At 39.1% G+C, this 25,466-nt stretch overlaps 1 protein-coding gene across 1 annotated transcript in view; it reads left to right on the forward strand.

Annotated features, from left to right (window-relative positions):
• NELL2 (neural EGFL like 2) overlaps positions 1 to 25,466 on the forward strand; it is a 147,800-nt gene that overhangs the window by 17,578 nt on the left and 104,756 nt on the right. The window contains exons 3-9 of the mRNA XM_027658873.1: positions 2,561 to 2,711; positions 15,556 to 15,729; positions 15,838 to 15,934; positions 17,696 to 17,768; positions 17,951 to 18,033; positions 19,079 to 19,207; positions 22,977 to 23,079. Of these exons, the coding sequence (XP_027514674.1) occupies positions 2,561 to 2,711; positions 15,556 to 15,729; positions 15,838 to 15,934; positions 17,696 to 17,768; positions 17,951 to 18,033; positions 19,079 to 19,207; positions 22,977 to 23,079 (810 nt within the window). The remainder of the gene's footprint in view (positions 1 to 2,560; positions 2,712 to 15,555; positions 15,730 to 15,837; positions 15,935 to 17,695; positions 17,769 to 17,950; positions 18,034 to 19,078; positions 19,208 to 22,976; positions 23,080 to 25,466) is intronic.

Below are 25,466 nucleotides of genomic sequence, written 5' to 3' on the forward strand. Positions count from 1 at the left end.
AGCAAGGAGTGAGACATGCTTTGAGTTTGGATTTTTGTTTCTTTCATTGTCTCTTCATTCTTCTGTAAGTTTATGATGGGATGATGACACTATGGGTTTGTAAGATGTCATGGTGTGGTCAAACCAAACACAGGCAATATTCTAGGAAAGTAAACCCAATAGATATGTATCATGGCTAGAGACAAATTTCTCATTCAAAATAATAGTTCTCTCCTTATTTCTGCACTCTAAAGAGATTTATGCCTTTGGATTTATGTATTAGAAATCTTCATAGTATGAGGTTTTTATGTAACTGTTGAGAAACCACAAATTATTATCTGAGATATACCAATTTGATGTTCCAACCTTTTTTCCAAGCTATCCAGTTCCAGTAAATTTTTTTCCTTGGATGTTAAACTGATTACTAGAACCCAAATGTCAAGAACACACCTGAAGCATTATTTATTGAACATAGCTGGTCATCTATCAAGCACCTACTGCTAGTGTTCGAAGCCAATTGGAAGGAGGGATTTGCACTCTTATGTTAGTGTAAAAATAATGGATCTGATGGATGAAGGACCTTTCAGTCACCTTGCTTTTATGAAATCCACCTGGTACCTGCCCTGAACAAAGAGTTTTGTGCTTTGTAAGAGTAGTAATAATTGAAAAGGCTGTGTAGCTTGTTTGAGCAGCAAATATGAACTGACCTATTTGCAATACCAAAACTGAATGGCCATGTGGTTTGGCAATTTAATACTCTAGCAGTTAATGTGACAGTAATCTTAATATATAGGCTTCGAGCATGATGTAATCAGGTCTTGATGCTATTGTCTATGTACAAGAAGGTTATCTAAGGCCACAATGAATGATGATAGGGTACCCAAATAAGGTTTGATAGAATAGAGGATGGAAAATTCTCCTCCAACCTAGTGATCAAATGATTCATGGTGACATGAATAGACCTCAAAAAAGATTCCTCTCCTGTGGGTGCCAAGGCAGCTCTGTGTTTCCCCTGCCTCTCTCAGCACAGTGGTGAGGACTGGGACAGCTCTGGAGAGCTCCATGTGATGGTGAAGATTTGTTTCCTTGCTAAAGCACAGGCCATCTGTAGTGCAATGTTTGCATCCCAGTAGCTCCAGTTGGAATAAAAGTGCATGTGGGAGGGGGAGATGGTTATTTACGTGTGAACTGGCCTTGTATAAGGGTAAGGGTGTTATGCATATACTTTCTTTCATTGGTTGCTAACGAGAATATCATAGGAATCTGGTAGAAATTTAGAAATCAGATTTTTTTTTTTTGGTCTTTTGGATTCCCCTATGTGAAAAACAAATGAAATTCAGCCTGGTGTGACCCTGTGCAGGAGCTTGATTAGGACTTCAGAGTTGTACAGGTTGTTACATTTCTTAAACACATATTAAAAATATTCCTGGTCCATAAAACATAATCAACTCTTTTCTGTTAATGAAGAACAGCATTTTCATAGGTCCCGCTTAAAGAATAAAACTGTTTTAAGAACAGTGGTGTACACTGAGAGTGGTGTACTTGAGAGCTCAGCTCCAGTGCTGCCAAAAGAAGATCACCAGTTCTATTGCAGTTAACTCTACTGCTGTTTCTGAGTTAGCGTCCCCACATGGAGCAGGATGGTCAAATTACTGTGAATTGATTTAGTTCTTACACAGTTGATTACACATGCTAATGAATTGATTTTGTGCGTTAAAAATGTATATTAATTTTTTTCCTGCTATAATGTGTTATGGAAAACCTTGGGAATTGTTTTTCTAGCATTTGACATCTTATTTTGTAAATTATCTCTCTAGAGGTTTTGAGCTTGGGCTTTTTTATTTTCTATGCATGTTATGTAAAATTCAGCAGAAGTATTTCTTCAGTCTTGGCTGTGTGTGAGTTTTTAAAACTAAAATATTTTGTGTTTGTCATTACTCTAACAAAGATTCATGACATTCTGTGCAAGAAGCAGCAGCAAAATACCACACAACTGGAGTATATAGTGATTAATTAGCAATAATATATTTTGAAATTTAGTGAGTTTTTAAGATAACTATAGAATTACTTAAAGCTGAGTAAATTGTCCCTAAGGAGGTCTGCTCTTTGCTTTGTTTTTTTTTTTTTTCTTTTTTTTCTTTTAAATCAGTTTATTTATTTATTTGTGTATTTGACATTTTTGTAGAAGTCACTAAAAAGTTGCTCAGGTCGTACTTCATGGTTTAACCTTGTATGTTGTTACTATGTGCTTCATTGCCAGTGAGCCCATACTTTGGAGGAGATATTAAAGGTACCATGTGGGCATCCATGGAGAAAGTAAGAGAATTATGACCCTGGCTCAAAACAAAACACCACCCTTCTGCAGAATAGAATGAGTGTCCTAGAAAATGTGTTCTCTTTCATTGAAATGGCTCCTATTGCATGTAAAACTGATGTTTAAAATACTTTGGTCCCTGCTTTTGCCTGTCTGTTCAATTGTGCTTCTCATAAATAGCTTGTTGTTTTGTAAGCTATTTGAATGAGGATATAAAGTAAAGTAAGATTTTATACTGAGTGTTTTTTCCTCTTGGTTTTTTTTTAGATACTTCAAGAATTGTTAAGGCATCTCCAGAAACAGCTGAAGTCTTTTTTCAGAAGTTAAGAAATAAATATGAATTCACAATCCTTGTGACCTTAAAACAAGCCCATTTGAATTCAGGGGTTATTCTCTCTATTCATCATTTAGATCACAGGTAAGTACTGACGATACCTGTATGATGGCTAATAAAAGTATATGTATTTATGCAGTAAAAAAATTGAATGTAAATTAGAGCAAAATTGTTGTGTAGCACATCATTTGCAAATATTCATAGTGTTTAGATAGCCATAGTGTGCAGATTCATAAAAATTCACAAGTTCAAATCAGCTAAGGGAAGGGGAACAGATGTTACTCTTTACGTGTCTCTTGCCATCAAGGGCATGAAAAGGCAGTTCTCTGTTGTCATTCATAACCATAAGGACCAGACGATCAGCTGGTATAAAAGCATCATGTCGGTATAGCTACACCGATTCACAAAGCCTGGCCCAGTATGTTCACCTCTGCACCAGTTTAACATGGCAAGCAGTTTAAAAAAAGCAAAAAAAATCCTCCAGTTATGGGCTTATGCCTCCCCATGAATGACAGAGAACTTTACTCAAAATGTTTGCCATGTTTGCTAGAAAACATTTCTTGGCCACAATAACTCCATGCAGTGCTACAGACTGGTGACAGAGTGGCTGGAAAGGTCCCCAGTGGAAAAGGACCTGGGGGTGCTGGTCAACAGCCAGTGAACATGAGCCAACAGTGTGCCCAGGTGGCCAAGAAGGTCAGTGGCATCCTGCCCTGTATCAGAAATAGCATGGCCAGCAGAACTAGGGAAGCGGTTGTCCCTCTGTACTTGGCACTGGTGAGGCCATACCTGGAGGACTGTGTCCAGTTCCAGGCCCCTCAATTCAGGAAGGACATTGAGGTGCTGGAGTGTGTCCAGAAAAGGGCAATGAAGCTGGTGAAGGGTCTGCAGCACAAGTTTTATGGGAGTAGCTGAGGGAGCTGGGCTTCCGTGGGGAAGAGGAGGCTCAGGGGTAACTTTATCACTCTCTACAACTGCTTTGAAAGGAGGTTGTAGCCAGGTGGGGGTCGGCCTCCCAGGCCACCAGCAACAGGATGAGAGGACATAGCCTCAAGCTGTGCCAGGGGAGGTTTAGGTTGGACATCAGGAGGAATGTATGCACAGAAAAGGAGATTAGACATTGGAATGGACTGCTCAGGGTGTCACCATCCGTGGAGGTGTTTAAGGAGGGACTGGACATGGCACTTAGTGCCATGGTCTAGTTGACAGGGTAGTGTTTGGTCGTAGGTTGGACTCAATGATCTCAGAGGACTTTTCCAACCTAATTGATTCTGTGATCTTCTGTTTATGTGCATATTGAAATCTGAACTGTCTTACATCAATGGAAAGCATTTGTCAAGGTTTCTAGTTGAAATCAGAAGGTCTGTGTTATGCGTGTAGGTATTTTAACTGTGGATGTGTAACTTAGTGGCACTGCTGAACATTTTTGGGGCCCTTTTTCTCTTAACTGTGAAAACTATTATTATTATTATTCTAATGTTATAATGTTAGAGCTATGAAAATGAAGATAATAACTAGTTTGTGCCTTGGTGAAAAAAACTCCTGCCACCATTTGTGTCCTCTTTATCTTATTATTTCCTCTTACAATTTTTCTGTAGGAATGTATGCCTTATGTTTTGTTTTTGGGTTTCCTTGTAAGCCTTTGGATAATCGAAAAATAAGAAAAAAACTTTTCTAGCTTATTTAGGCAAATAGTCATTCATTAGGTCAGATTTGTTGAAGCAGCTAAAGAACAATCTAATTGTGAATATTTCATTGTGGCTTTTGGGAGAATATTGGGTAATCCATTTAAAAAGAAACTAGAAGAATTTGTTTTAAAAATTTTAGATGTAATCTGATCCCCTTAAAGTCAGGAAATATCTTCATTATCTTCAGCAGGTATAAAATTACTCTGAACAAGAGTATGGCCAGAAAGAACTTGTGGCTATTATATTAGATGTGCCCTTATGCTTTTAATAAACACATTCTACTCTATTCTGTGCTAGGATGTACCGAAGTCTGTGTGCCATAGTAGAACTTTTTCAGGTTAACTGTGCTAAAATAAGTGCTGACTTAGGTGTGGGTAATACTGGAATCGGGGTAGCATCTCTGAGTCTCCTGTAGTTATGGTTTTAATGGTTTTTTTTATGATCAATGGAAATAAAGACAAGAGAATGTAGAAGTTAAAAAGAAACATTTGGATGGCTTACATTACATAGCTGCTGCTTCAGTTCTGGATCTCCATCTCTGACCTTGCCCACCTCTGACCAGGGACTTGTCTGTAACAGTCCTTTAGTTCTTAAACAACTTCTTATGAAGTCTTTGTGCAGTCATCATAGTAGGAGAAGTAGCAATGCCAGACCTGGCTCCACTCCTTTGCCCTAGCTGATGTCAAAAAATGTTGTGCTAGTATTGAACTGCTGCCTGTTGGCTATATTCCTAGTACTAGCTCATACTTTTCTGCAGTGAGGAGTTAAATGCTGGTAAGGAAGGTGGCAATAACTGAAAGATATAGTCAGTTATCACACAAGTAACTTTTCATATGTTTTATTTTACAGAGGTTTCATAACAACTAATGATTCTAGGGTAAAAGAATTTCTAAGGTACGAGAAAATAAAAATGTTTAAGAAGTGGAAACAGGTATGTTTATTCAGTGGCTAAGGAAACATTTTATATGTTTTTGAAAATAAAACATCCTCTTTGCATGGGTCTAGGGAATTCTGTGCAAATATGTTAGTTTACAGCAATTGAGAGCATTTCCTAAATTGTAGTTACTTTTTTTAATTTTATGATTTTCTTTATATACTTAAAATAGTTTACATGATTCAGAATTTACTGACTCAGTCTGTGTTGTCTAGTTTTATGTGGTTGGTTTTGTTCTTTTTTTGCTGGTTCCATTTTGAGGGTCATAAAACATAAATACTTTGACTGAGATATGATCATGCAACTGTTTAAGGCTTTGGATCTTAAGAAGTTGACAGGACTGGTCTCACAAAGTTTGCTCTCTAGCATCATGCTGAATGCTGTTTTTGCTCTGTCAGAGAGATACAAAAGTTCTTCATGTAAGTCTGAGGCTTGGGCACTGGCTTGGGCATTTGCTGAGGCTGGGCTGTTGCTGTCACCACAAAAAGCAGCTCCTGAAATGATGTTCTGCAAATATAGTAATCTTTTCATACTCAATTAAATGGTTTTATTTTTCTTTTCCTAGCTGAGTATCAAAGCTGACTTCCCATTTTATAACAATTATGCTTTTCTCTAGTATTTAGTATATTAAAATATTTAAAAATAAACCTAAAGTGAAAGAATCTGAAACAATACTTTTAACTGTCTCTTTCTAACTTGCTCATACATTTCCACAGACATTGCTTTTTTACCCTCTGATGAGAGCAGCCAAGGAGTTCAGGCAGTGGTAGTTTTTGGGTACAGTGTGGAGGTTGATACTTTCAAAAAAAAAAAAAGCTCTTGTGGTGTCAGGGAATCCAAGTTACACGTCAGTAAAAGTTCAGGTGAATTTCAGGCAGCTGAATGCATCTTTTATATATGGCAGATTTATGTATGGCATATGTCTGAAAGATAGAAGTTATGAATGTTTTCTTAACTTGAGAGCATCACCTTGACCACATACAGTGCCCTGCCTAAAATGCATTGTACTTCACAGTAACAGTGACTGTTTAATTGTGTTAATGAAAGGATGCCTTAAGTCTGAGTAGAAACAATGTTAAACACTGATTGCTGTGTGTTTGCTCTCAGCTTTCAGTTTAAGCTGTATTATCCTCCTCACTTCTGAATTTGTCTTACCTACTTCTTGAAGGAACAGTCAACAGAGAGATGATTTGAATCTGCGATGGGGTTGTAATATATGTTAAGTCTCGCTATTCCATCATATATTTTCATTTAATCATCAGCAGTGGAGAGATATAATAAACCTTTTTCTCCCTTAGTGGTTAGATGGCTTTATGTAACTAATGGTATATTCCTGTCTCTTGAGATACTGCATATTAGGGCCCTTAAAGCAGGAAATTGCAGGGTTGTAGTTTACTCATTCTTTCCTTTGATTAGTACTTTTTATATCCTGAAACAGAGCACTGAAATCAATAGAATATTATGGACAGCTATTCTCTATACTTAATTTGTACTTCTACTAATTTATTCACTTTCTACCTTACTTAGCATTTGTTTTCACAGTGGTTGGTGTCTTTTGATTGATTATCTGTTGCCAAATGGGCTGTACTGTACAGTAGTTTCAGACCTCTTTCAGTATGTTGGAGGAACTTATCTGTGACGTTTTCTCTCTTACTGATTTATGTGTACAAGGAGATAAGTTGCCAGAGGTGAATTCCCGATGCATGAATTTTGTTTTCTCATTTGATCATTGTATTAAAATAGAGGTGGAACTGTATGTTCTCTGCATTTGACATATGAATATCAATATTTCTGGACTGCAGTGCGAAGAGTCCTCTCTGACACCACAAAATCTGCTGCAAACATGTTACACTGAGAAAAACTTTCAGTATTTACTGCCTAAGCCAATAATCACCACTTAAGGCAATAATTTGCAGAGCAGATGTTAGGTAAGACTAATATGGGATTCATTTTCAAACATTAAAACTGTATGCGGCTGTTCCTGGTGCCAAAAGAAGTAGTAGCTTATTTCTGCTTTTTAAACCACTCCATGATGTTCTTTGTTGGAAGAGTGGAGGGTTATAGTGTTCTGTATTGTGGTTTTTTTGTTTTAAATCTTAGTGGCTGTTTCTTACTGGTCTGATAATAGTCATTAACCCTCTGGAATTTGTTCGTAACAATAAATTGCTTTTGAATTTAATTTCTGTAGTGGTATAAACTTTTCTGGTGTTAGTCTTCTATTCTTTTGATACAGGTTGCAGGTTTCATCAAAACTGTCAAAAAAAAGGTGGTTTTTTTTTCATTCATTCACTGCTTTTCTAGTGCATGAGGTGATTTCTTTTTCAGTTTACTTTATACTCTGACAAAAAAAAATATTACCAATAGTGTGTAAATTGTTGTAATGCATGCACCTTGAAAACACTATTGTGTAACTTTTTTTAATCAAGTGAGGCCAGTCTGTCCAATGTAAATTATCCAGTGCCAACTAACCAGGGTGAATTGGTTGAGAACTTTTTCCAGAATGCTCATATACACCTGGAACCTCTTACTTGAATTGAGACTAGTGACAGGCCTTTTTGAATAAGAGACAAAAGATTATTCCTTCCTAAACCACCACTAAAATAGCTGAAATGTGAGTTTTGACAGATGCTGTTATTCTTCTGCTGTTGTTTGAAAGGCTTTCTATGAAAAAGTAAATAACAAAGAAAACTGTATTCTTAAAGGGTAGGAAACGAGAGGAGTTATGTTGAAAGTGTCTTTTTCTTTTACTAATGCATATATCAGAAAGTTACTTATTTTATTTATAGTCCTCTTGCTCTCCTTGGATAAACTTTGTTAAGAAAGGGAGAGGGCTGGTTTGTGCCATTTGTTTTTATAGTGTTTGATCTGAAAAAGTTCTTCCCTCACTGATTTTTTTTTTTTTTTTCCAGTAGAAGGGGAAGCTTCAGATAGGCAAGACTGATATTCCTTGGACTGTGTGATAGTGAGAACAAAATGGAAATAAATATATTGATAAATGGGGTTAGTGAGAGAGATGAGAAGAATGAGAGCAATTGCTCAAAGGCAAGAATTAGTGTTTAAAAAAATATTTTTTTGTTTGGGAATTTGATTTCATATCCATGGCTCAAACAGGAATGATGTGGACAATGTGCTGTAATATCAAGTTTGAATTTTTCAAAGACCAAGCCACCTTTTACAAGAATAGAATCATAGAATTACAGAATCAGCTGGGTTGGAAAGGACCTCTGAGATCATCAAGTCCAACCCTTGGTCCACTACCACTGTGGTTACTAGACCATGGCACTAAGTGCCACATCCAGTCTCATCTTAAAAACCTCCAGGGATGGAGAATCCACCACTTCCCTGGACAGCCCATTTCAATGCCTGATTACCCTCTCTGTAAAGAATTTCTTCCTAGTATCCAAACTAAACCTCCCCTGGCAGAGCTTAAGACCATGCCCTCTTGTCTTACTGATAGCTGCCTGGGAGAAGAGACCAACCCTCACCTGACTACAAATCCTTTCAGGGAGTTGCTGAGAGTGATGAGGTCTCCCCTGAGCCTCCTCTTTTCTACTCTAAACAACCCCAACTCCCTCAACCTCTCCTCATAGGACTTGTGTTTGAGTCCCTTCACCAGCCTCGTTGCTCTTCTCTGGACCTGCTCCAGCACCTCAATATCCTTCCTGAGCTGAGGGGCCCAGAACTGGACACAGTACTCCAGGTGTGGCCTCACCAGTGCTGAGTACAGGGGAAGAATCACTTCCCTGGACCTCTTGGCCGCACTGTTCCTGATCCAGGCCAGGATGCCATTGGCCTTCTTGGCCTCCTAGCTTTTCTTGCTGTGCTTTGAAGAGCTCAGTGGGACCTCAGTTCCTACTTGTGGCACCGGGCTCCTCCATTAAGTGCTGTGGGAAGGCTGGCTGGGAGCCTTGCCTTTTCATCAGCAGTAGCATCAGAAGGTCTGGGATATCTTGTTCTTGTTACAACCAGGGACTCTTGAATCATAGCACTAAACTCAGCAGAAGCTATTCAGAGTCTGCGAGGGGGGGAAGATTTTTCCTCCCTGATTTAGAGGCAGAGTTGACCTCAAATTTTGCAAAGTAAGCAGAGAGATCTCTCAGGTGAGAGGCAGGTTCTTGACTTCAAAGCCAGCAAAGGCTTCCAGACCACAGCAGTCCCACTGAAATCAGATGAGGGGCTGCAAGATGGTGATAGAAACAGTATATTGACATCCATTTTTGTCCCATGTGCTTTATTAGTTTGAATTAGGTACAGACACTGAGGGGGACACTGATGGGAAGGATTTGAACAGTCTCACGTGTTTGTTTCCTAGCCTTCACTTTCATATCACGGTATCGCAACCTCACTCTCCTAGCTGCTCCCTTGTCCTGTGGCTTCTTTCTGTCTGGGGAGAAGGTACGGTGCTAGCAGTGCAGTAGTACTTTGTGCAGGTGCATGTGTGTGGATAATATCTGTCTGCCCTTCCAGTCATTTCTTGCCTGGTTGTTCTCTCCCATGAACATCCCAACGAGGAGGGTGTTCCTCCATGCATATTCCGGCACTGGGCTCCAGTACCTGAGCACATTAGGAATGCACCTTCCTCCTCCTCAGTTGTGCTCCATAGCTATCCAGTGCAAGGAGCAATGTTGTGCTGGAACAGAGCTGAAGTGGCTGACTGTTTTGTGGTGGAAGAAAATAAACAGTAAAAGAGATGTAAATGCCAGAATGATCAGTAGCTCTCTGGCTGGGGGGGCTTTGGAGGTGTTTTCTTCACATGGTTAATCTTCACTCCGCTTGATTTGGAGCAGGGACTTGAACTTGGTTTTTTTCCCATCTGAGACAAGTGTCCTGAGGAGTGTCATTTTCTGTTTGGTTTTTTTTTTTTTTTTTTTTTGGCCCCACTTGATGAAGTGTTAATGCAGCTTTTTTGGCAGTGCCTGGCCAGGGCTATGCTAGTAAACCAAACAGTACCCAGGCTGGAGCACTGGCCTACTGTTCATTTTGCATAATTGTTAGCATCTTCCTTGGCATGCTTTTGTCTCCCCTGCAGATGATGTCAGGGCAGTTTGTGGAGCGGCATTGGCTCCCACCAGGCAGTGTGGAAAACCCCACCAATTTCAGGGAAAAAGTGTGAGAGCGCACCAATATGTGTGTGAGTTGTAGTGGAACACTGCTGTTCATATTTATCTTCAGGACCAGGGAATGGGCCTTACTGGCTTTATTTATTAATACAGGCATAAGGCTTGACAACAACTTACTGAATTTAGATTTCTCTTGTACCTGACTGGTTTTTATTGATAATATGATGTAATGGAAAAGCCCCATCAAGTCTTCCTGAGAGGCTGGTTTAACTGTCCTATTGTTTGTGCATTCTATGTTAATATGGGTAGTACCCTCTTCTGATTTTGAGCTCTCTTCACTTGGGTTCTCTGTTTTCATATAGGTAATAACCATGATTTTAAAGAGTCTTTTAGAGAATCTTAGATTTTCTCTCTCTCTCATTTTAGCAAGTATTTAATCCTAGACCCCGCAAGTTTTGCTGTGATAATGTTTCTGTCAAAAGATTTGGTTTTAATGAATGGATCAACATTTTTGAACAAAAGTATCCTAAGTCAGAAAATTTGTATCTGGCTCTAAAACTGTATTCAGCAAAAGAAAGGGACAGAACTGGAATTGCTGGCTTTCCTACCCACTGTGTACTTGCAATAAGTTCTACCAACTTATCCAGAAAAATAAAGACCATTTTTAAATTTTTCACTCTCTGGCAAAACTGCCAATCTTCTCTTGCCTGGGTAGAACTTTAGATAGTCAAGGAAAAGGGCAAAGCCGGTAAGGTCAAGAAGTAGTGTAAGAAGTGGGAACTGTATTTTTACAGGTAAAATGAAGTTACTGCTTGACATTTCATATAATCATAGAATCATTTAGGTTGAAAAAATGAGAATCCATCTGGGGATATTTTGATGCCATGTTGTTCTAGGGAATGCACCAAGCTGTAAAATCTCCTAGTTAATGTTTCAAAATGCTTAGTGTTAATTCCAAATAGAAGAATAAGGTTCACACTCCTGACTGCTCAGTCATCGTACCATGGAGAACAGCAAACTACCAGTGAATGTGGTAGTGGTGCTGCGTTAATTGCTTTTACATCTTCATAATCTATACCTGGCAGAAAAAGTTACTACTATTGTAGCCATAGTTTGTAATGAGTAGGGTCTACTGAATAGGATCTCTTTTTTTGTTTGTTTTATGTAATTATACCTAACAAAAAAGCCAGAACTTTCATATAAAAATCTTCAAATGAAGATATTTTTATATGTAATGGAGCTATGGATTTTAATTTTTTTTCTTAAGTATATATTCGTCTTTAATTTTATTGGTGTTCCTTTTTAATGTAGATTGAAGAGCCATGAAGAACTCTTTTAACACTATACCTATAACTTTAGAGTAGGAAAAGTTTAAAAAAAAAAATCCAAAAAACGACCCTGTAATAAATTAATAAGCAACAGACATGATATCTTGCCTTTAGCGTCTAAAATATTTGTCTGCGTGCTGTAAAATGAAATTAAAATTATTAGTTGTCTGGAGTAAGTGTGGACAGTTACACTGTGCATTTGTTGTGTGAGCAAGGATGCCAAATGAACAAGTGAGCCATCAAAGACTTGGCCTTGCCAACGCTGGCTGTTAGCTGGAATGACCATACCTCCCTCTTGTCAAAGACTGATACTGTGTGCAGCAGGACCACCTGGTGTTTCACCTCCTAAATCTCTAGCGTTTTGCTGTACATCCTGACTCCCACAGTCTCCCTTGAGCTGGTCTGTCACAGCCCAAAGAGCAGGTCCTGCCTGGGCTGGTTGTGATCATGTGCCCTTTGCCAGGATGGTCATTAGAGCTGATCTGTTGACAGTTGAGCAGATCTGCTGACTCCCAGCTCTTATGCAGTTACAATAGATCAGTGCTGGGCAGCAGAGAACACATCACTGTTTTCTGTCTCAAATTCCTCTGGGGCATTTGAAACAAATTTCTTCCTCTTACGAAGACACGTTCATCCGCAGTACATAAGAGATCGCGGGCTGGCTAGTTTCCAAGCAGAGTGGCTGATCTGCAGTGGTGGCCTTGGCTGCTGCCTTTGCAATGATTGTGCATGCATAGAGTGATCTATGGAGATGTAACAACCTTTTTTTCCAGGTTGGCATTTTCTTCTCCGTGTGTCAAACATAGTAATTCCTAAGCATGTATGATCTCCCTCTGAAGTTAAATCAGTTTAACCCAATGTGTGTGTGGTTTTTTTGCAGGTTAAAATCAAATACCCTGGTATTGATTAAACAACCACAGAGATTATGGACATTAGAAGTGGGGAGCAGGTTCTGCTATTGTGTTTCTCGTTGGGGTTTATTTTTCACTCCAAGAGCTTTTTGCCTTCTGCAGCATAGAAGAGCACCTTGGAGCTTGCTGGAAGAAGCATCAGTGACATTTATAATGGGACATCTTTGGCTGCTGCTCTCCCTGTGATGAGTGGGCTGTGCTGGGCTGGTGTGGACAAGGAACCAGTGACTCAACTGATGAGGTTCCCCTGAAGCTTTTCAGTAACGAAATTCTTGGCTAGGAGAAGACTGCAGTACAATGCGGTTATTGTTTCCTTTAAAAAGTCATTTAGGAACTGAAATCACTATCTTTTCCCTCTCAGATGATTAGCAATCCTGTGTGTACAGAAAAGTGTACAGTATTTTTGTCACCAGAAATGAATTTTTAAAACCCAGTTGTGTTTGTTAATGCTTAGTATACTTTCTCAAAGACTCTTCAAAACTTTTGGAAAGCGTGCACCCAAGTGTTACAGCCTCACAGACGGAACAAGAAACCTCACTGTGGGCAAACTTTGCATTTTCACCCATAATGAGTTAGTCAGTGCTGAGGCTTGTCCAGTCTCCTGAAGCTCATGAGACTGAGACAGAGCCATGTAAGTCCAGGCAGTTAAACAGATGTAGAAAAGTGGAATAGCAAGCACAATATTTTGTAAATAATTAGGTGGAAATTATTCACTTTCACTTCTCTGTGTTTCAGCATTATGGCATTAATTCAAGCTGAAAGCAATATTGTTCTGGCTATCATTCCACTTGCTTTTCTCATCGTGTTTTGTTGCTGCCTCTACAGATTATTAATAAACCATAAATTATTCTCCTACTAATTGTCCTAATGGCTATTATTTTCTTTTTGCACTTTGAAGTATATTTTCTCCTTTAGAAGGGAGTTGTATTTGTTAGTTTACCAAATGGAAGAACAAGAGATTGTCTGTGAATATCAAAACAGTGCATTAATCACCGTTAAAACAAAACCCCAAGTGTCCACAGTTTTTGCAGAACTTTGTGTCGGCAGATTTCCTTGCTTATTACAGCATCATCGATTGTCAGCATCCTCTCTCAGCAGTTTTTATTTTGTGAAATTTGTAGGGCAATGTCTTCTTTTTATTGGCAAAGCCATGTTTCATTCATTATCTTACCTGCATAAGGGACAACACGAGTACATTCTGTACCGACTGTGTGTCTACAGGTGTAGTTTGTTCCCTACCTGCCTGCATCTCTGTGTGCCGGCATCAGTTCTGTCATTGACTTCAAATGAGTAGGTAGCTGTTGGTTTTACCAGGAAGCCTTTTTCAACATATCCCTGCCTTTCATTTTCCAATTTGTGTCTGCGACTGGATGGAGACACTTAGAAGTTGCTGGAGGAGTCCCGTTCTGTAATGTTCCCCTTCTCTGTTAGGTTGGGAGTGACCTTATTTTTATCCTTGAAGCTTGAGTTATGAAGGAGGTTATTAAGTTGACTGATGTCATGCCATTACTGCCCATTTTTTTTCCAGCCTGGCCTTCTGTTAGTTTCCACTTCTTGCCAATGCAAAAATTGGTTTTGGGCCATGAGAAGGTAAATTGTCTCAAATTATAAAATTTATATCTGAAATTAGTTAGCTTCTTTGCTAATACTAAGGATAAAGAACAAATTGTCCTTTGCTGGATTTGCAAAAAAATACTTGTTTTTGTGCTGTTGCCAGGCATGTTCCACTGTGAAACACTCTGAAGGAAGGAGAACTGTACAGTGAGCCCAGCCTCTCTTCCTAGGGATAATGATTGTACAAGATAGTTTTGATTTGGTCTCAACTTCACTCCTCAAAACTGTACTCATTATCTTGTCTATTCCTTAATATAGATAGCCTGTTTAAGTAAATGACGTCACCCTGGAACATGTGCACTCAGATTACAAGCCACTGTCATGCCTGATTGCAGATGTAACCGCAAAAATAGACAAAAATGAACTGTCCGTTCTCTCAGTTGTTGTGTATCTCACCACATACGTTATTTTCCTTGTTTTTTAGCTGTATGTTATGTATGATTTTTAGAGAAACTCCATTTTGTTTTTCCTTTCCTGTGTAAAAAGTATTTTCTTGGGGGAATTTTAAAATGAGAAGCTTACTGCTTTAAAAGACAAATGGTTTGTCAAGCTTTTTCCCAGAAGAGTTCCAACATGCAAGAGACCAGCCTGTCTAAGAACTGAGTTTGTTACAGAATGCTTTTAAAATTAAGCTGCTAAAATTTCACCATCAAAGCTTGAATTTGCAATCTGCAAATCTTGTGAAGGGTACACTTATTTTGGCACAGCTGCGCTGCTGGGTTTTTACCATATATATACATATTTACATATATATGTGCATACATATAGAGTTGTATGTATACACACACCCACCTCACAAATACACATACTTATTTAACAAACCAAATATGTGCACATATATATAAATTTTTCTGAAGAGTTAGCATTTATTGATTTGATGTTTCTTTGGAGAAATTTTATTACAAAAAATAAAAGGAGATGTAACAGTACACATGAAAGCAAACAAAGCAGTATTCAATCTCAGTCCTTACTTCCTTGATTGGTAATTGCTAATGATGTCCCCACTGCAAAACTTGGGGTTGTCTTTTATGCATTCATGCCTTCAGAGTATCCTTACTGTGCTTTCAGGATATGAGGCAACTATTCATAATAGCATAATACTTGCAATCATCATATTCAGGAAAATAATGTTGCTAGAAGAAAAAACATTTGGCTTGAAATCTTATGTACTTACCTTGTTGTAAGTTGTTACCAGTTGTAACCTGCTATTATTTGTCATTGAGAAGAAAGATGCAGTGGAAATCTGAAGAGTCTGCTTTTGCCTTTGTATCTCCTTGCTTGTTTTTCTCCCTCTTTTAAGTAGTTCCTGCATGATGATGAGAAGATGGCTTATGTAAAATGTTGCTGTGCTGATAAAAATGATCCATGACATGATGATGCATTTATGATACAGGTACCTGGAGCTGGAAAGCAGTGGTCATCGAAATGAAATCAGGTTGCATTATCGTTCAGGCAGTCATCGCTCCCACACAGAAGTATTCCCATACATTTTGGCAGATGATAAATGGCACAGACTTTCCTTAGCAATCAGCGCCTCTCACTTGATTTTACACGTGGACTGCAATAAGTAAGTAAAGAGTGTTGTTTTACAAGAATTTGTCACACTTTGAATATTCCAGCTCTGGGTAAATTGAATGATAACATCTTGGGACTATACTTTTCCTTTCCTTTTCAGAATTTATGAAAGAGTTGTGGAGAAGCCTTTCATGGACTTGCCTTTGGGTACAACCTTTTGGCTGGGACAGAGGAATATTGCACATGGTTATTTTAAGGTATGTATTCCCTGAAAGGAAAGGAGTGAACTGAAATAAAATGATTAAGGAATTGAAGCATCTTTCATATGGTGTGAGGCTGAGACAGGTGGGATTGTTCAGCCTGGAGAAGAGAAGGTTCAGGAGGTATCAGGGGAATTTCGTTAATGTGTATAAATACCTGAATTTGGGAGGGGTGAAATGAAGATGAGGGATCCAGACTCTTCTCAGTAGTGTCCACTGAAAGGCCAGGAAGCAATAGCAACTGAAACACCTGAAATTCCATACGAACATAAAAAGCCAGTTCTGCTGTGGGGTTGGTCACAGTAAGACTACTGGTGGAGATATTCAAAAGCTCTTTAGAAACAGTCCTGGGCAACCTGGCTGTGGCCAATCCTGCTTGAGCAGTGGAGTTGGAGAAGATGATCTCAGGAGGTGCCTCCCAACCTCAACCAGTTTGTGCTTCTGTAATCATAGCACAGTTCTTGTCTCACTTTCGAATTGCCCTTTGACCTTTGCTATTGAAGAGCAGCAAGCTGGCTACTAATTATATCTTAATGACTAAGCATGCATGTAAATGGGATCTATTCTTCTGGTGAAACCATCCTTTTCCAGATATCATAGTTGAATTTCGTGCTAAAATTTCCCTAAGTTCTTGCCAACATGCTACTCTTCAGCTGTGTAACAGACATGTAGTTTCTCAGCATTCTGCAAGCTTTATGGAAGGATACCCATCAAAATCTGTTGTAGTTTAACCCCAGCTGGCACCACTCTTGCTCACTCCCTAACCTGGGCGGGGGGGAAGAGAATCAGAAGCATAAAAGTTAGAAAACTTGTAGTTTGAGATAGAGTTTAATAGGTAAATCAAAGCTACAAACACAGCCAAAGCCAAACAAGGGATTCATTCACCGCTTCCCAGGGACAGGCAGGTGTTCAGCCATCCCCAGGAAAGCAGGGCTCCATCACATCTAACGGTTACTTATGAAGACAAACACCCATCGCTCTGAATGTCCCATATTTCTCGCCCCAGCTTTAAATGCTGTGTGTTACAGCATATCATCTGGAATATGATCCCTTTTTTGGTTGGGTGGAGTCAGCTGTCCCAACTGTGTCTTTCCCAACTCCTTTTGCACCACCAACCTCCTCGCTGGTGGGTCGGTATGAAAAGCAGAAAAGGCCTTGTTCCTGTTTAAGTTCTGCTCAGCAATAGCTAAAACATCCTTATGTTATCAGCACTGTTTCCAGCACAAATCCCAAACATAGGCTCAAACTGTGAAGAAAATTAACTCTATTCCAGCCAAAACCAGCACAAAATCATTAAGGATTGACATGAATGTATTTTTCCTGGCTCTCATTTCTTTAATCTTCAGATCTATTTAAGAGTTATAGCTTAGTAAAAAATTTGCATTTTATTTAAAAGTAACTGAAACTGCACCTGTTTTTGAATTACTTTTAAAGGTCATTTTCAAGCTTTACTGCTGTGTCTAACTAAAAATAACAATGAATTCAAAACCACCAAATTTCTGCCACATAATTATATCTTGACATTTAATCTCATGCCTTTAAAAATTATTCAGTATGTCTGTACATCTATCTATTTTAGTTTCTGTTTATTTTTCTATCACTGAATTGGGCCCAGGCAAGAAGCTTTTTATTCATAACTGTTGTTTTTATTAGGTAGCTTTTCTGCGTGGACTTTAATATTTTACATGGTGAATGGAAAACATAATTTTGACAGGTAAAAATAATGTATCCTTTTTTTTCCTCTCCACTTACACATAGGGCATAATGCAAGATGTGCAATTACTTGTCATGCCTCAAGGATTTATTTCTCAATGCCCAGACCTTAATCGCAGTAAGTCTATTAATTCTTGTATCATAAAATGAAAGGTGTTCTTTGTGCCTTCTTTCTATCCTACAAGCTTTCTTAAACCCTTGAATTTTAAGTGTATTGGTTGTCAGCTTTGGCGTAATTGAACCTATTGTGAATACATGTTTGTTTGGTTTTTTATTAAAGCACAGATTTTATTATTCTAGCATGCCCAACTTGTAATGACTTCCATGGACTTGTGCAGAAAATTATGGAACTGCAAGACATCTTAGCCAAAACATCAGCTAAGGTAATGTTTACTAGGACTCAAGTCATGGGAGAAATGAGGACTATCAGTCTTAAATTGCTGTCTTTGTAGATTTTTCATGCTTATATGGGGATGTGCACGTGAGTGTGTGCAAAACGTCCCTACATGGTATATTATATCTTTATATAGCCATACCTAGTGTCTCTACATACAGATTCCCAGTTCAGAGAGTTTTCTTGTGTTTTAATATTTTTATAGAATTGTGTATTTTAATAGTAGACAGTATCTAAGTCCCTGAGCAAGGAAAGGGCTCAGAGATATCCAAACTCTATTAGGCTAATAAATCAACAAACCTAGAATGAAATAGGTAATTGTGTTTTTAGTGTTTATTGCAGCAAGACTTACCAAGACTTTTCTAGACCTGAGCTGCCAAACGCATGTTCAGACAAAATACATGCAAGGCAAGGAATTAAGAATCCAAAGCAGGACTTTCCTCTTTCTTTCCTGTAGAATCCAAAACCATTCATGTCTGCCAGTGAAAATAGACTAGTCTTCTGATTTTAAATGTTAGTTCTTTAGATAACAGCAGGAATGCTATTACCTGACTGATTCAATACACAAATTTTAAAAATGCTTTGGCTGAAGTGCAGAAACAATTGCTAACATGTTGGTTTTGAGCTTTACAATTTGCAAATTGGCCACTCTACTTAAGTTTTGGTCTTTTACCCTCTAACCTACTGTCTGCAAGGACTTAATGTAGAGCAAGATACTTGATCAGTTCACACATACAAAGGTGAAAAATAAGGGAACTGTATCCGTCTTGACCTACTCATTTTGTTTCATGATGGCTCTGATGTGATGATGATGAGAAAGATAAAGTTCATTGTGTCTTACTTCTTAATTTCCATCTCTGAATGACTGATGGTTTAATCTTATTTAACAATAGCTGTTTTAGTGTCTTTGACTGCATTTCCCTACATTTATTCTCTCATCTACATTCTTGATGATAAGGGGGATAGTTTGAATTGTGTTTTTACTAAAGTGAAAACAACTTACAAATTCAGAACTTTTTTTGTGAACTATACAGTTGTCTCAAGCTGAACAGAGGATGAACAAGTTGGATCAGTGCTACTGTGAAAGGACATGCACAATGAAAGGCACGACTTACAGAGAGTTTGAATCCTGGACGGATGGCTGTAAGAACTGCACTTGCATGGTATGGCTACAGTTAGAGTGGAGAGTCAGGAACTCCAGTGTTTCCTCTGATTAGTTTTATTGAAGCAAATAATGAGAACTTCCAGATGTATGCTAGGTAGTAACAACAAAGTGCTTTAATACTTGATCTAAATCTAAGGAATAGCATTGATAAATTGTGATGGGTTCACCTTGGCTGAACACCAGGTGCCCACCCAGCTGCTCTATCCCTCCCCTTCCCAGCAGCACAGGGGAGAGAGTAAGGTGGGAAAAGAAAACAACACAAATCGTGGGTTGTGATAAGGCAGTTTATATTTATGCAAAAAAAGAAAGCGAAGGCAGCGTGTGTGCACAAAGCAGGAGCCAGCAGTTAATCTCTACTTCCCATAAGCAGCTGTGGTGGTTGGAAAAACACAGGAATTTCAAAAAGGCCAATTTAAAGGGGTTGTTATGATTTGTTCTAATGTGAAAGGGAAGAAGTTTTCAGACACATACAACTTGGTATTAGGGGAAGGGAAATATTTCCAAGTTTTATTTACATACGTATATATATATATAACAACTTAACTACTTCTTCTACAGTAAAATAATATATTACATCAGATTAAGTCTCTCCTTTCTTTCAAAAAGAGTCCAAGAAGAAAGGAGAAGTCCTTTTTTTCACTTTCAAACTGTAGTTCTTCTAAATTAATTTCTTGTGGCACTGTTAAGTGTCTCTTATCTTGTCTTTATCCCCTGTTTTTACTTTGTGGAAATCCCGGCTCCCTCGAGCCCGAGCCTTTGGGGAGCTTCTTCGAAGATTTCACTCCTCCTCGGGGTAAAAGAATTTTAGGGGTTCTTAGTTTAGTTCTTACCTTAGAATTGATTCCAACCAATTCACTGGTGCTGCTGACCTTTTGCAGGGGGCCTCTCTGTTCCGAGCTGTTGTGATAGCTCAGGCTACTCCTCTGCAGAAGTTTGTTCTGTGGCTGCCTCCACCTCAGAGTTCATGGCTGAACAGCTCAGCTTGCTCTGGCCACCCCTCACTGGCTCAGTTCCAACGCTGTCTGTGCTCGGTTGCAGGTTTCTGCCTGGCTGATTGAACATTTTGCTGTTGATTTTCTCCCCCATCTCTGCGAAGTGGAGTAAATTCGACCTGGAGGCCTTCCTCGATCCTTCAGGGTCCTCCGTGGTCACCAGTTTTGGTGGGGGGCGGGCTCCACTGCATGGATGGCTGCTCCTGGCCCAGCTGGCAGGAGCCAGGGAACAGAGGCCCCCCGGCCCTGGGCCATTCCAAGCACACTGAGAGCATGGCTGCTTCTGCTTCTAGCCATGCAGTCCAAAATTAACCCCTTCTCTTCTGTTTCTGTGAGCATGTAACTTCCACAAGAGCGTACAGGCTGTTAATTGGTCCAGTATGAAAAACAATACCTCCTGAGGAAAAGCCTTTTTCAAACCACCACAGCAGCAATGGTTGACCACTTCTCTGAGAAGCAGGGCTCCAGCACACGTATGGTTTTCAGCAGGCAGCCATCAGAGACAATGAGTGCCTCCGGTCCTGCTCCTTGCCTCAGCTTTTATATCTGGGTTGACGTCATATGGTATGGAATATCCCCTTGGTCAGCCCCATATGGGCCACCAAAAAGACTGTAGCGGGTTGACCCTGCCCAGATACCACGTACCCACTAAAGCTGCTCTCTCACTCTCCTCTGCAACTGGACAGAGGAGAGAGAAAAAAAAATAGCTAGGAATTCGTGAGTAGAGATAAGAGCTGGGAGAGGTCAGTAACTGGCTACCTTCACAGGCAAAACAAGACTCAAAGTGGGGATAATACTTACATTTATTACTAACAGGATAAGAGCCAAAGAGTGAGAAATAGAACAATCTTAAAAGCACATTCCCCCCACCCCTCCTTCCTTCCATGTTCTCCCTCTTCTTCCCCAGTGGTGCAGGGGGATGGGGAATGTGGGTTATGGTCAGTTGTTGTTTCTGCTGCTGCTCAGAGAGAGGAGTCCTTCCCCTGCTCCCGTGGGTTCCCTCCCATGGGAGACAGTCCTTGATGGGCCTCTCTGGTGTGAGTCCATCCCTCAGGCAGCAGTTCCTCCCAAACTGCTGTCCCGTGGGTCACTCCTCCATGGGGTACAGTCCTTCATAAATGAGCTGTACCGATGTGAGTCCCCCGCAGGGGCCACTAGTCCTACCTGGAAAAAACCTGCTCCAGTGTGGGCTTCCCTCTCCATGGGCCGCAGGTCTCTGGCAGGACCCGCTCTATCCTGGACCTCCCACAGGGTCACAGCCTCCTTCATGCATCCACCTGCTCCAGCATGGGCTCCTCCATGGGCTGCAGGTGGGTGTCTGCACCCTGATGGTCCTCCATGGGCTGCAGGGGCAGACCATGGTCTTGACCACAGGCTACAGGAGCCTCAGCTCCGGTGTCTGGAGCATCTCCTACCCCTCCTTCTGCACTGACCTTGGTGTCTACGTTGTTATTCCCATGTTCTCACTCTGCTCTTCCCTGGCTGCAATTTTCTTCTGCGCAACAATCTTTTGTTTTTAAATATGTTATCACAGAGGCGTTACTTTTACTTCTAATTGGCTCGGCCTTGGCCAGCAGCAGGAAGTCTGTGCTGGCATTGGCTCCACAGGACAGGAGAAGCTTCTAGCAGCTTCTAATGGAAACCACCCCTGTAGCCCCCCCACTACCAAAACCCAGCCACAGAAAGACCCTACATAAGTATATTTCCCTACTGTTTCAGTAGTGCTAGTATGTGTATTTCCTGTATTTCGTGTTACCATATGCAGATGCTATGCGATGTACTTAGCTATCATGTTATTCCCATGCACTGAGTTGCAAATGGTTTCTCTGGAAAATTAATTATCTGCTTTTTGTCACTATAAACACAGCCTTTTTCCTGGCAAATGATTTAATAGATCCCTTGTGTCTGATTCCCTTTGGTTGCCTTTGGTTACATCTCAGTAAGCAATAAAGAGTAAAATGTCAGGGTCATATGTAAGCTCTGTTATATTACAAATGAAAAAGATTTGGTGGATGGAAGATTCCCAAAGGTATCACAACTCCAGAAGTGATTGCAAGTATCCTTTCAGGTACCAAACCATGGCATCTGTGTTATTGTCCATTCATGTAAAACTCATTCATTTCATTTGAACTCATTAAATGCCTAATCCAAAGGCCATTAGAAATCAGTGAAAAGGCTGTTGTTGTCTGTACTGCACCTTAGACTGATTTGCTGCTATCTATAATTTGCTAAATGGGTCTCTTAAAGCTTCATATTTTTTTTGATCTTTATATTTCTGAAGGGATATTAATTTCGCTTTTGGTATTTTATGGTATCAATTCTGGCTGATACATATTTAAAGCATTACATATTTTTGTCTTAGATTTTTCTTGCAGCTATAATATTATTACCTTTTTAGAAATATATTGTCTCACATAAAAATCAGAAGGCAGAGTATTATCTGTGAAATTGTTATTTCGCAGTAATCTGTCTGCCAATCAACAAAAAACCTGAATGTTTTGCCTCCAAATAGATTTGCCTCTTAAAAAAAAAAGGGATCATTATCATTTCAAAGACCACGTGATTCATGTCTAAAAGATTGTATGTGTGACATTCTAAAAGTATGTCATTTAGTTTTTAAATGTCTGTTCATTTAGTTTTTAAAAGATCTGTGTTGAAATGTCGTTTTTGGTGTTGTTAGAGAATTCGTTGCATTTAAGAATAGATTTTTCAAGTTGAGAACATCTCTGCTATTGCTAAAAATAACTACCAGTTAAGCACCTTTTATTCTTCTAGAACGGTACGGTGCAGTGCGAGGCTTTGATTTGCCCCCTTGCTGACTGTCCACTTAATTCTGCCCTGACCTATGTGGATGGCAAGTGCTGCAAGGAATGTCAATGTAAGTTTTACTGTTGTGCTTTCTTCTAATGAATACTTTGAAATCTTAAACAATATGAATCTTTCTGTAAATATGTCAGTAAAAGAACTGGTCAGGGAATTAAATATTTGGGTTGAGGAATTGGGGAACTTGGACTTCTCTGAAGTATTCTGAGAAATTGATAACCAGAAGATTTTAATTTTTCATTTTGGGATATTTTGTTTCATTTTAGTTGTAATTTTTTTTTTAAGCATAGATATTTTTTATCAAAGTTTTAAAAGAAAAAAGCTAATTAAAAAGCTTTCTGCACTTGTCTTCCATTGTCTATCTTTTATACCAAACCGAAGTTCAAGAAAAATTGCCTGGTGTCTGTTTTGATCAATGTCTAACACCTTTATCACAAGAAGAATGTACTTTCAACCTTATATTGTAGTGCCAGAAATGGAGGTTCAGATTTAAGATTCTTCTTCTGTAATTAAGGGAAGAGAAAACTCATCTAGACCCAAGATACCAGCAAAAACCAGACACCTAGAAATGTTCTTTCACAAAAGGTCATAAAAGAATTGTACAGGAAAGTAAATGAAAGTTATTTAATATTGTTGTTTGGGATATCTGATTACTTTTTGGTTTTATAGCATTTTGGTTTTGTTGTGAATAGGGCCAGAGAAGGGGAATTTTGGTTTAATCACTGCTTAGATGGACTACACATTGATTACGTGTATTCCGTATGTGATGATTAGTTATTATAGACTGTGGTAGAATCCACTATTGAAACTGAGCATGAGATGCACACACTTCTTTATTCTGTAAATGCTGAGATTTTTCTGTAGGGTTTCATCACTCTTCTACTGTGTATAAAATTTCTTACAGAGTGTAGAGAAATACATAACTGGTTAAAATGACATGTTGTAAGATAAAATTCAGGAAGACGTTTTGTACTCCATTGATCTAGCTCCCACAGGAATTTATTAATATTTAATTGTGTTAGAAGTTACACAAACCATTCCATTTCATGAAGCGTTATTAACTTTCTCAAGTAGATTAATTCTAATTAAGAGGAAATGAGAATTCAAATACTTTTTTTTAACCAGCTACACAGAATTTCCATGCATATTAGATGACTCAGGGAATTGGTAATTCAGGGATCTCAGATGTGTGGCATTCAAGCCTCTATTTGACACTATTTGAATCTCTGACCAGTATTGGCAGAATTTGAAAACCTGATCCTCTGAAGTATGTTTTTCTAATGTACTGCCTGTGAATTGAGTTGGGATGTTAATGGGGAAACACTCACATCATATGATGTCTTCCAAAGTTGCTTTTATTAGGAGTCTTGACAAGAGTGAAGAAATGCGAATGAGCATATGGACACTGACCTTGTCATACAGCATTAATACTTCTCCTTCACATTAAGATACAGTTCTGGTACTGCACACTGTAAAGTTTACTTTGATATTTCCTGTTTGATATTCTTAATATTATGAAAAATGTTGTATCTTTCAGTGTTGTGAATTTTATGCCAGTACATAATTCAATTTATAACTAACATACACACATATTACTCTCTTGACAAACTACTCGAAAAATAATTAGATCAGAAAATATAAGTAAAAATTGATTTTGAAAAATTGTTCCTAATTTCATCAAGGTTATTTAAAGTGACTTTTAAATAAATCAAACCATTTTTGAAGTGGCTAAATTCCTGGGACCAAAGGGCGGAGAATGAAAGTTGGAGTCCCATTGACAAGGTAGTTATATTCCAGTGAAAAAGTGGAAGTTAGAGGTGATGGAGATGCAGGACTGTGACTTATTCTTTGGGCCAGCTTGGTGCAAATGCTGAGTTGTCTCTGAGTTCATATGTATGTGTCAGCCGTATTGTGTCCTCTTGGTGTCTTCAGCTCGGGGTCTGAGCTGATTGAGGTCAGTGTGCTTGGTGAACATGGCTCTTGCTTGGGGTTGTTTCTGCCAAACTGTTATGTAAGTAGAAGTGCCCAGGCAGTGGCAGCTGTGCCAGCCTTGTGGCCATGTCTCACTCTGCCAGAGCTAAGTGCTTCCTTTCTCAATTATTCCTTTCTTCTACTGGTGTTTGAACAAAGTCATCAAAAATCAGAAGAACGAGGTCTGATTTAGTGGCGACTGGCAGGGAAGAGTTGAGTACAGCACTTCAGGCTTTTACAGTGGTCAGCAACCAGGCTTTCTGGGTTTTTAATTGTATTTATTTATTTAATTATTTATTTATTAACCCCTAAGTGATCAAAGATAGGGTCATTCTGCTTGGCTTTATGCATCCAGAATTTGGGAATATAATCTGAAATGACTTCATATACACTAGTAATTAAAATAGCAGAGACACAGTTCTGTGACCTTGTGGCTGAGTGGCACTTGTGGCTCCAATTTACATGACTAAA

The sequence above is a fragment of the Corapipo altera genome, unplaced genomic scaffold (genome assembly GCF_003945725.1).
Source record: "Corapipo altera isolate COAL_440 unplaced genomic scaffold, ASM394572v1 1, whole genome shotgun sequence".
Lineage (NCBI taxonomy): Eukaryota > Metazoa > Chordata > Aves > Passeriformes > Pipridae > Corapipo > Corapipo altera.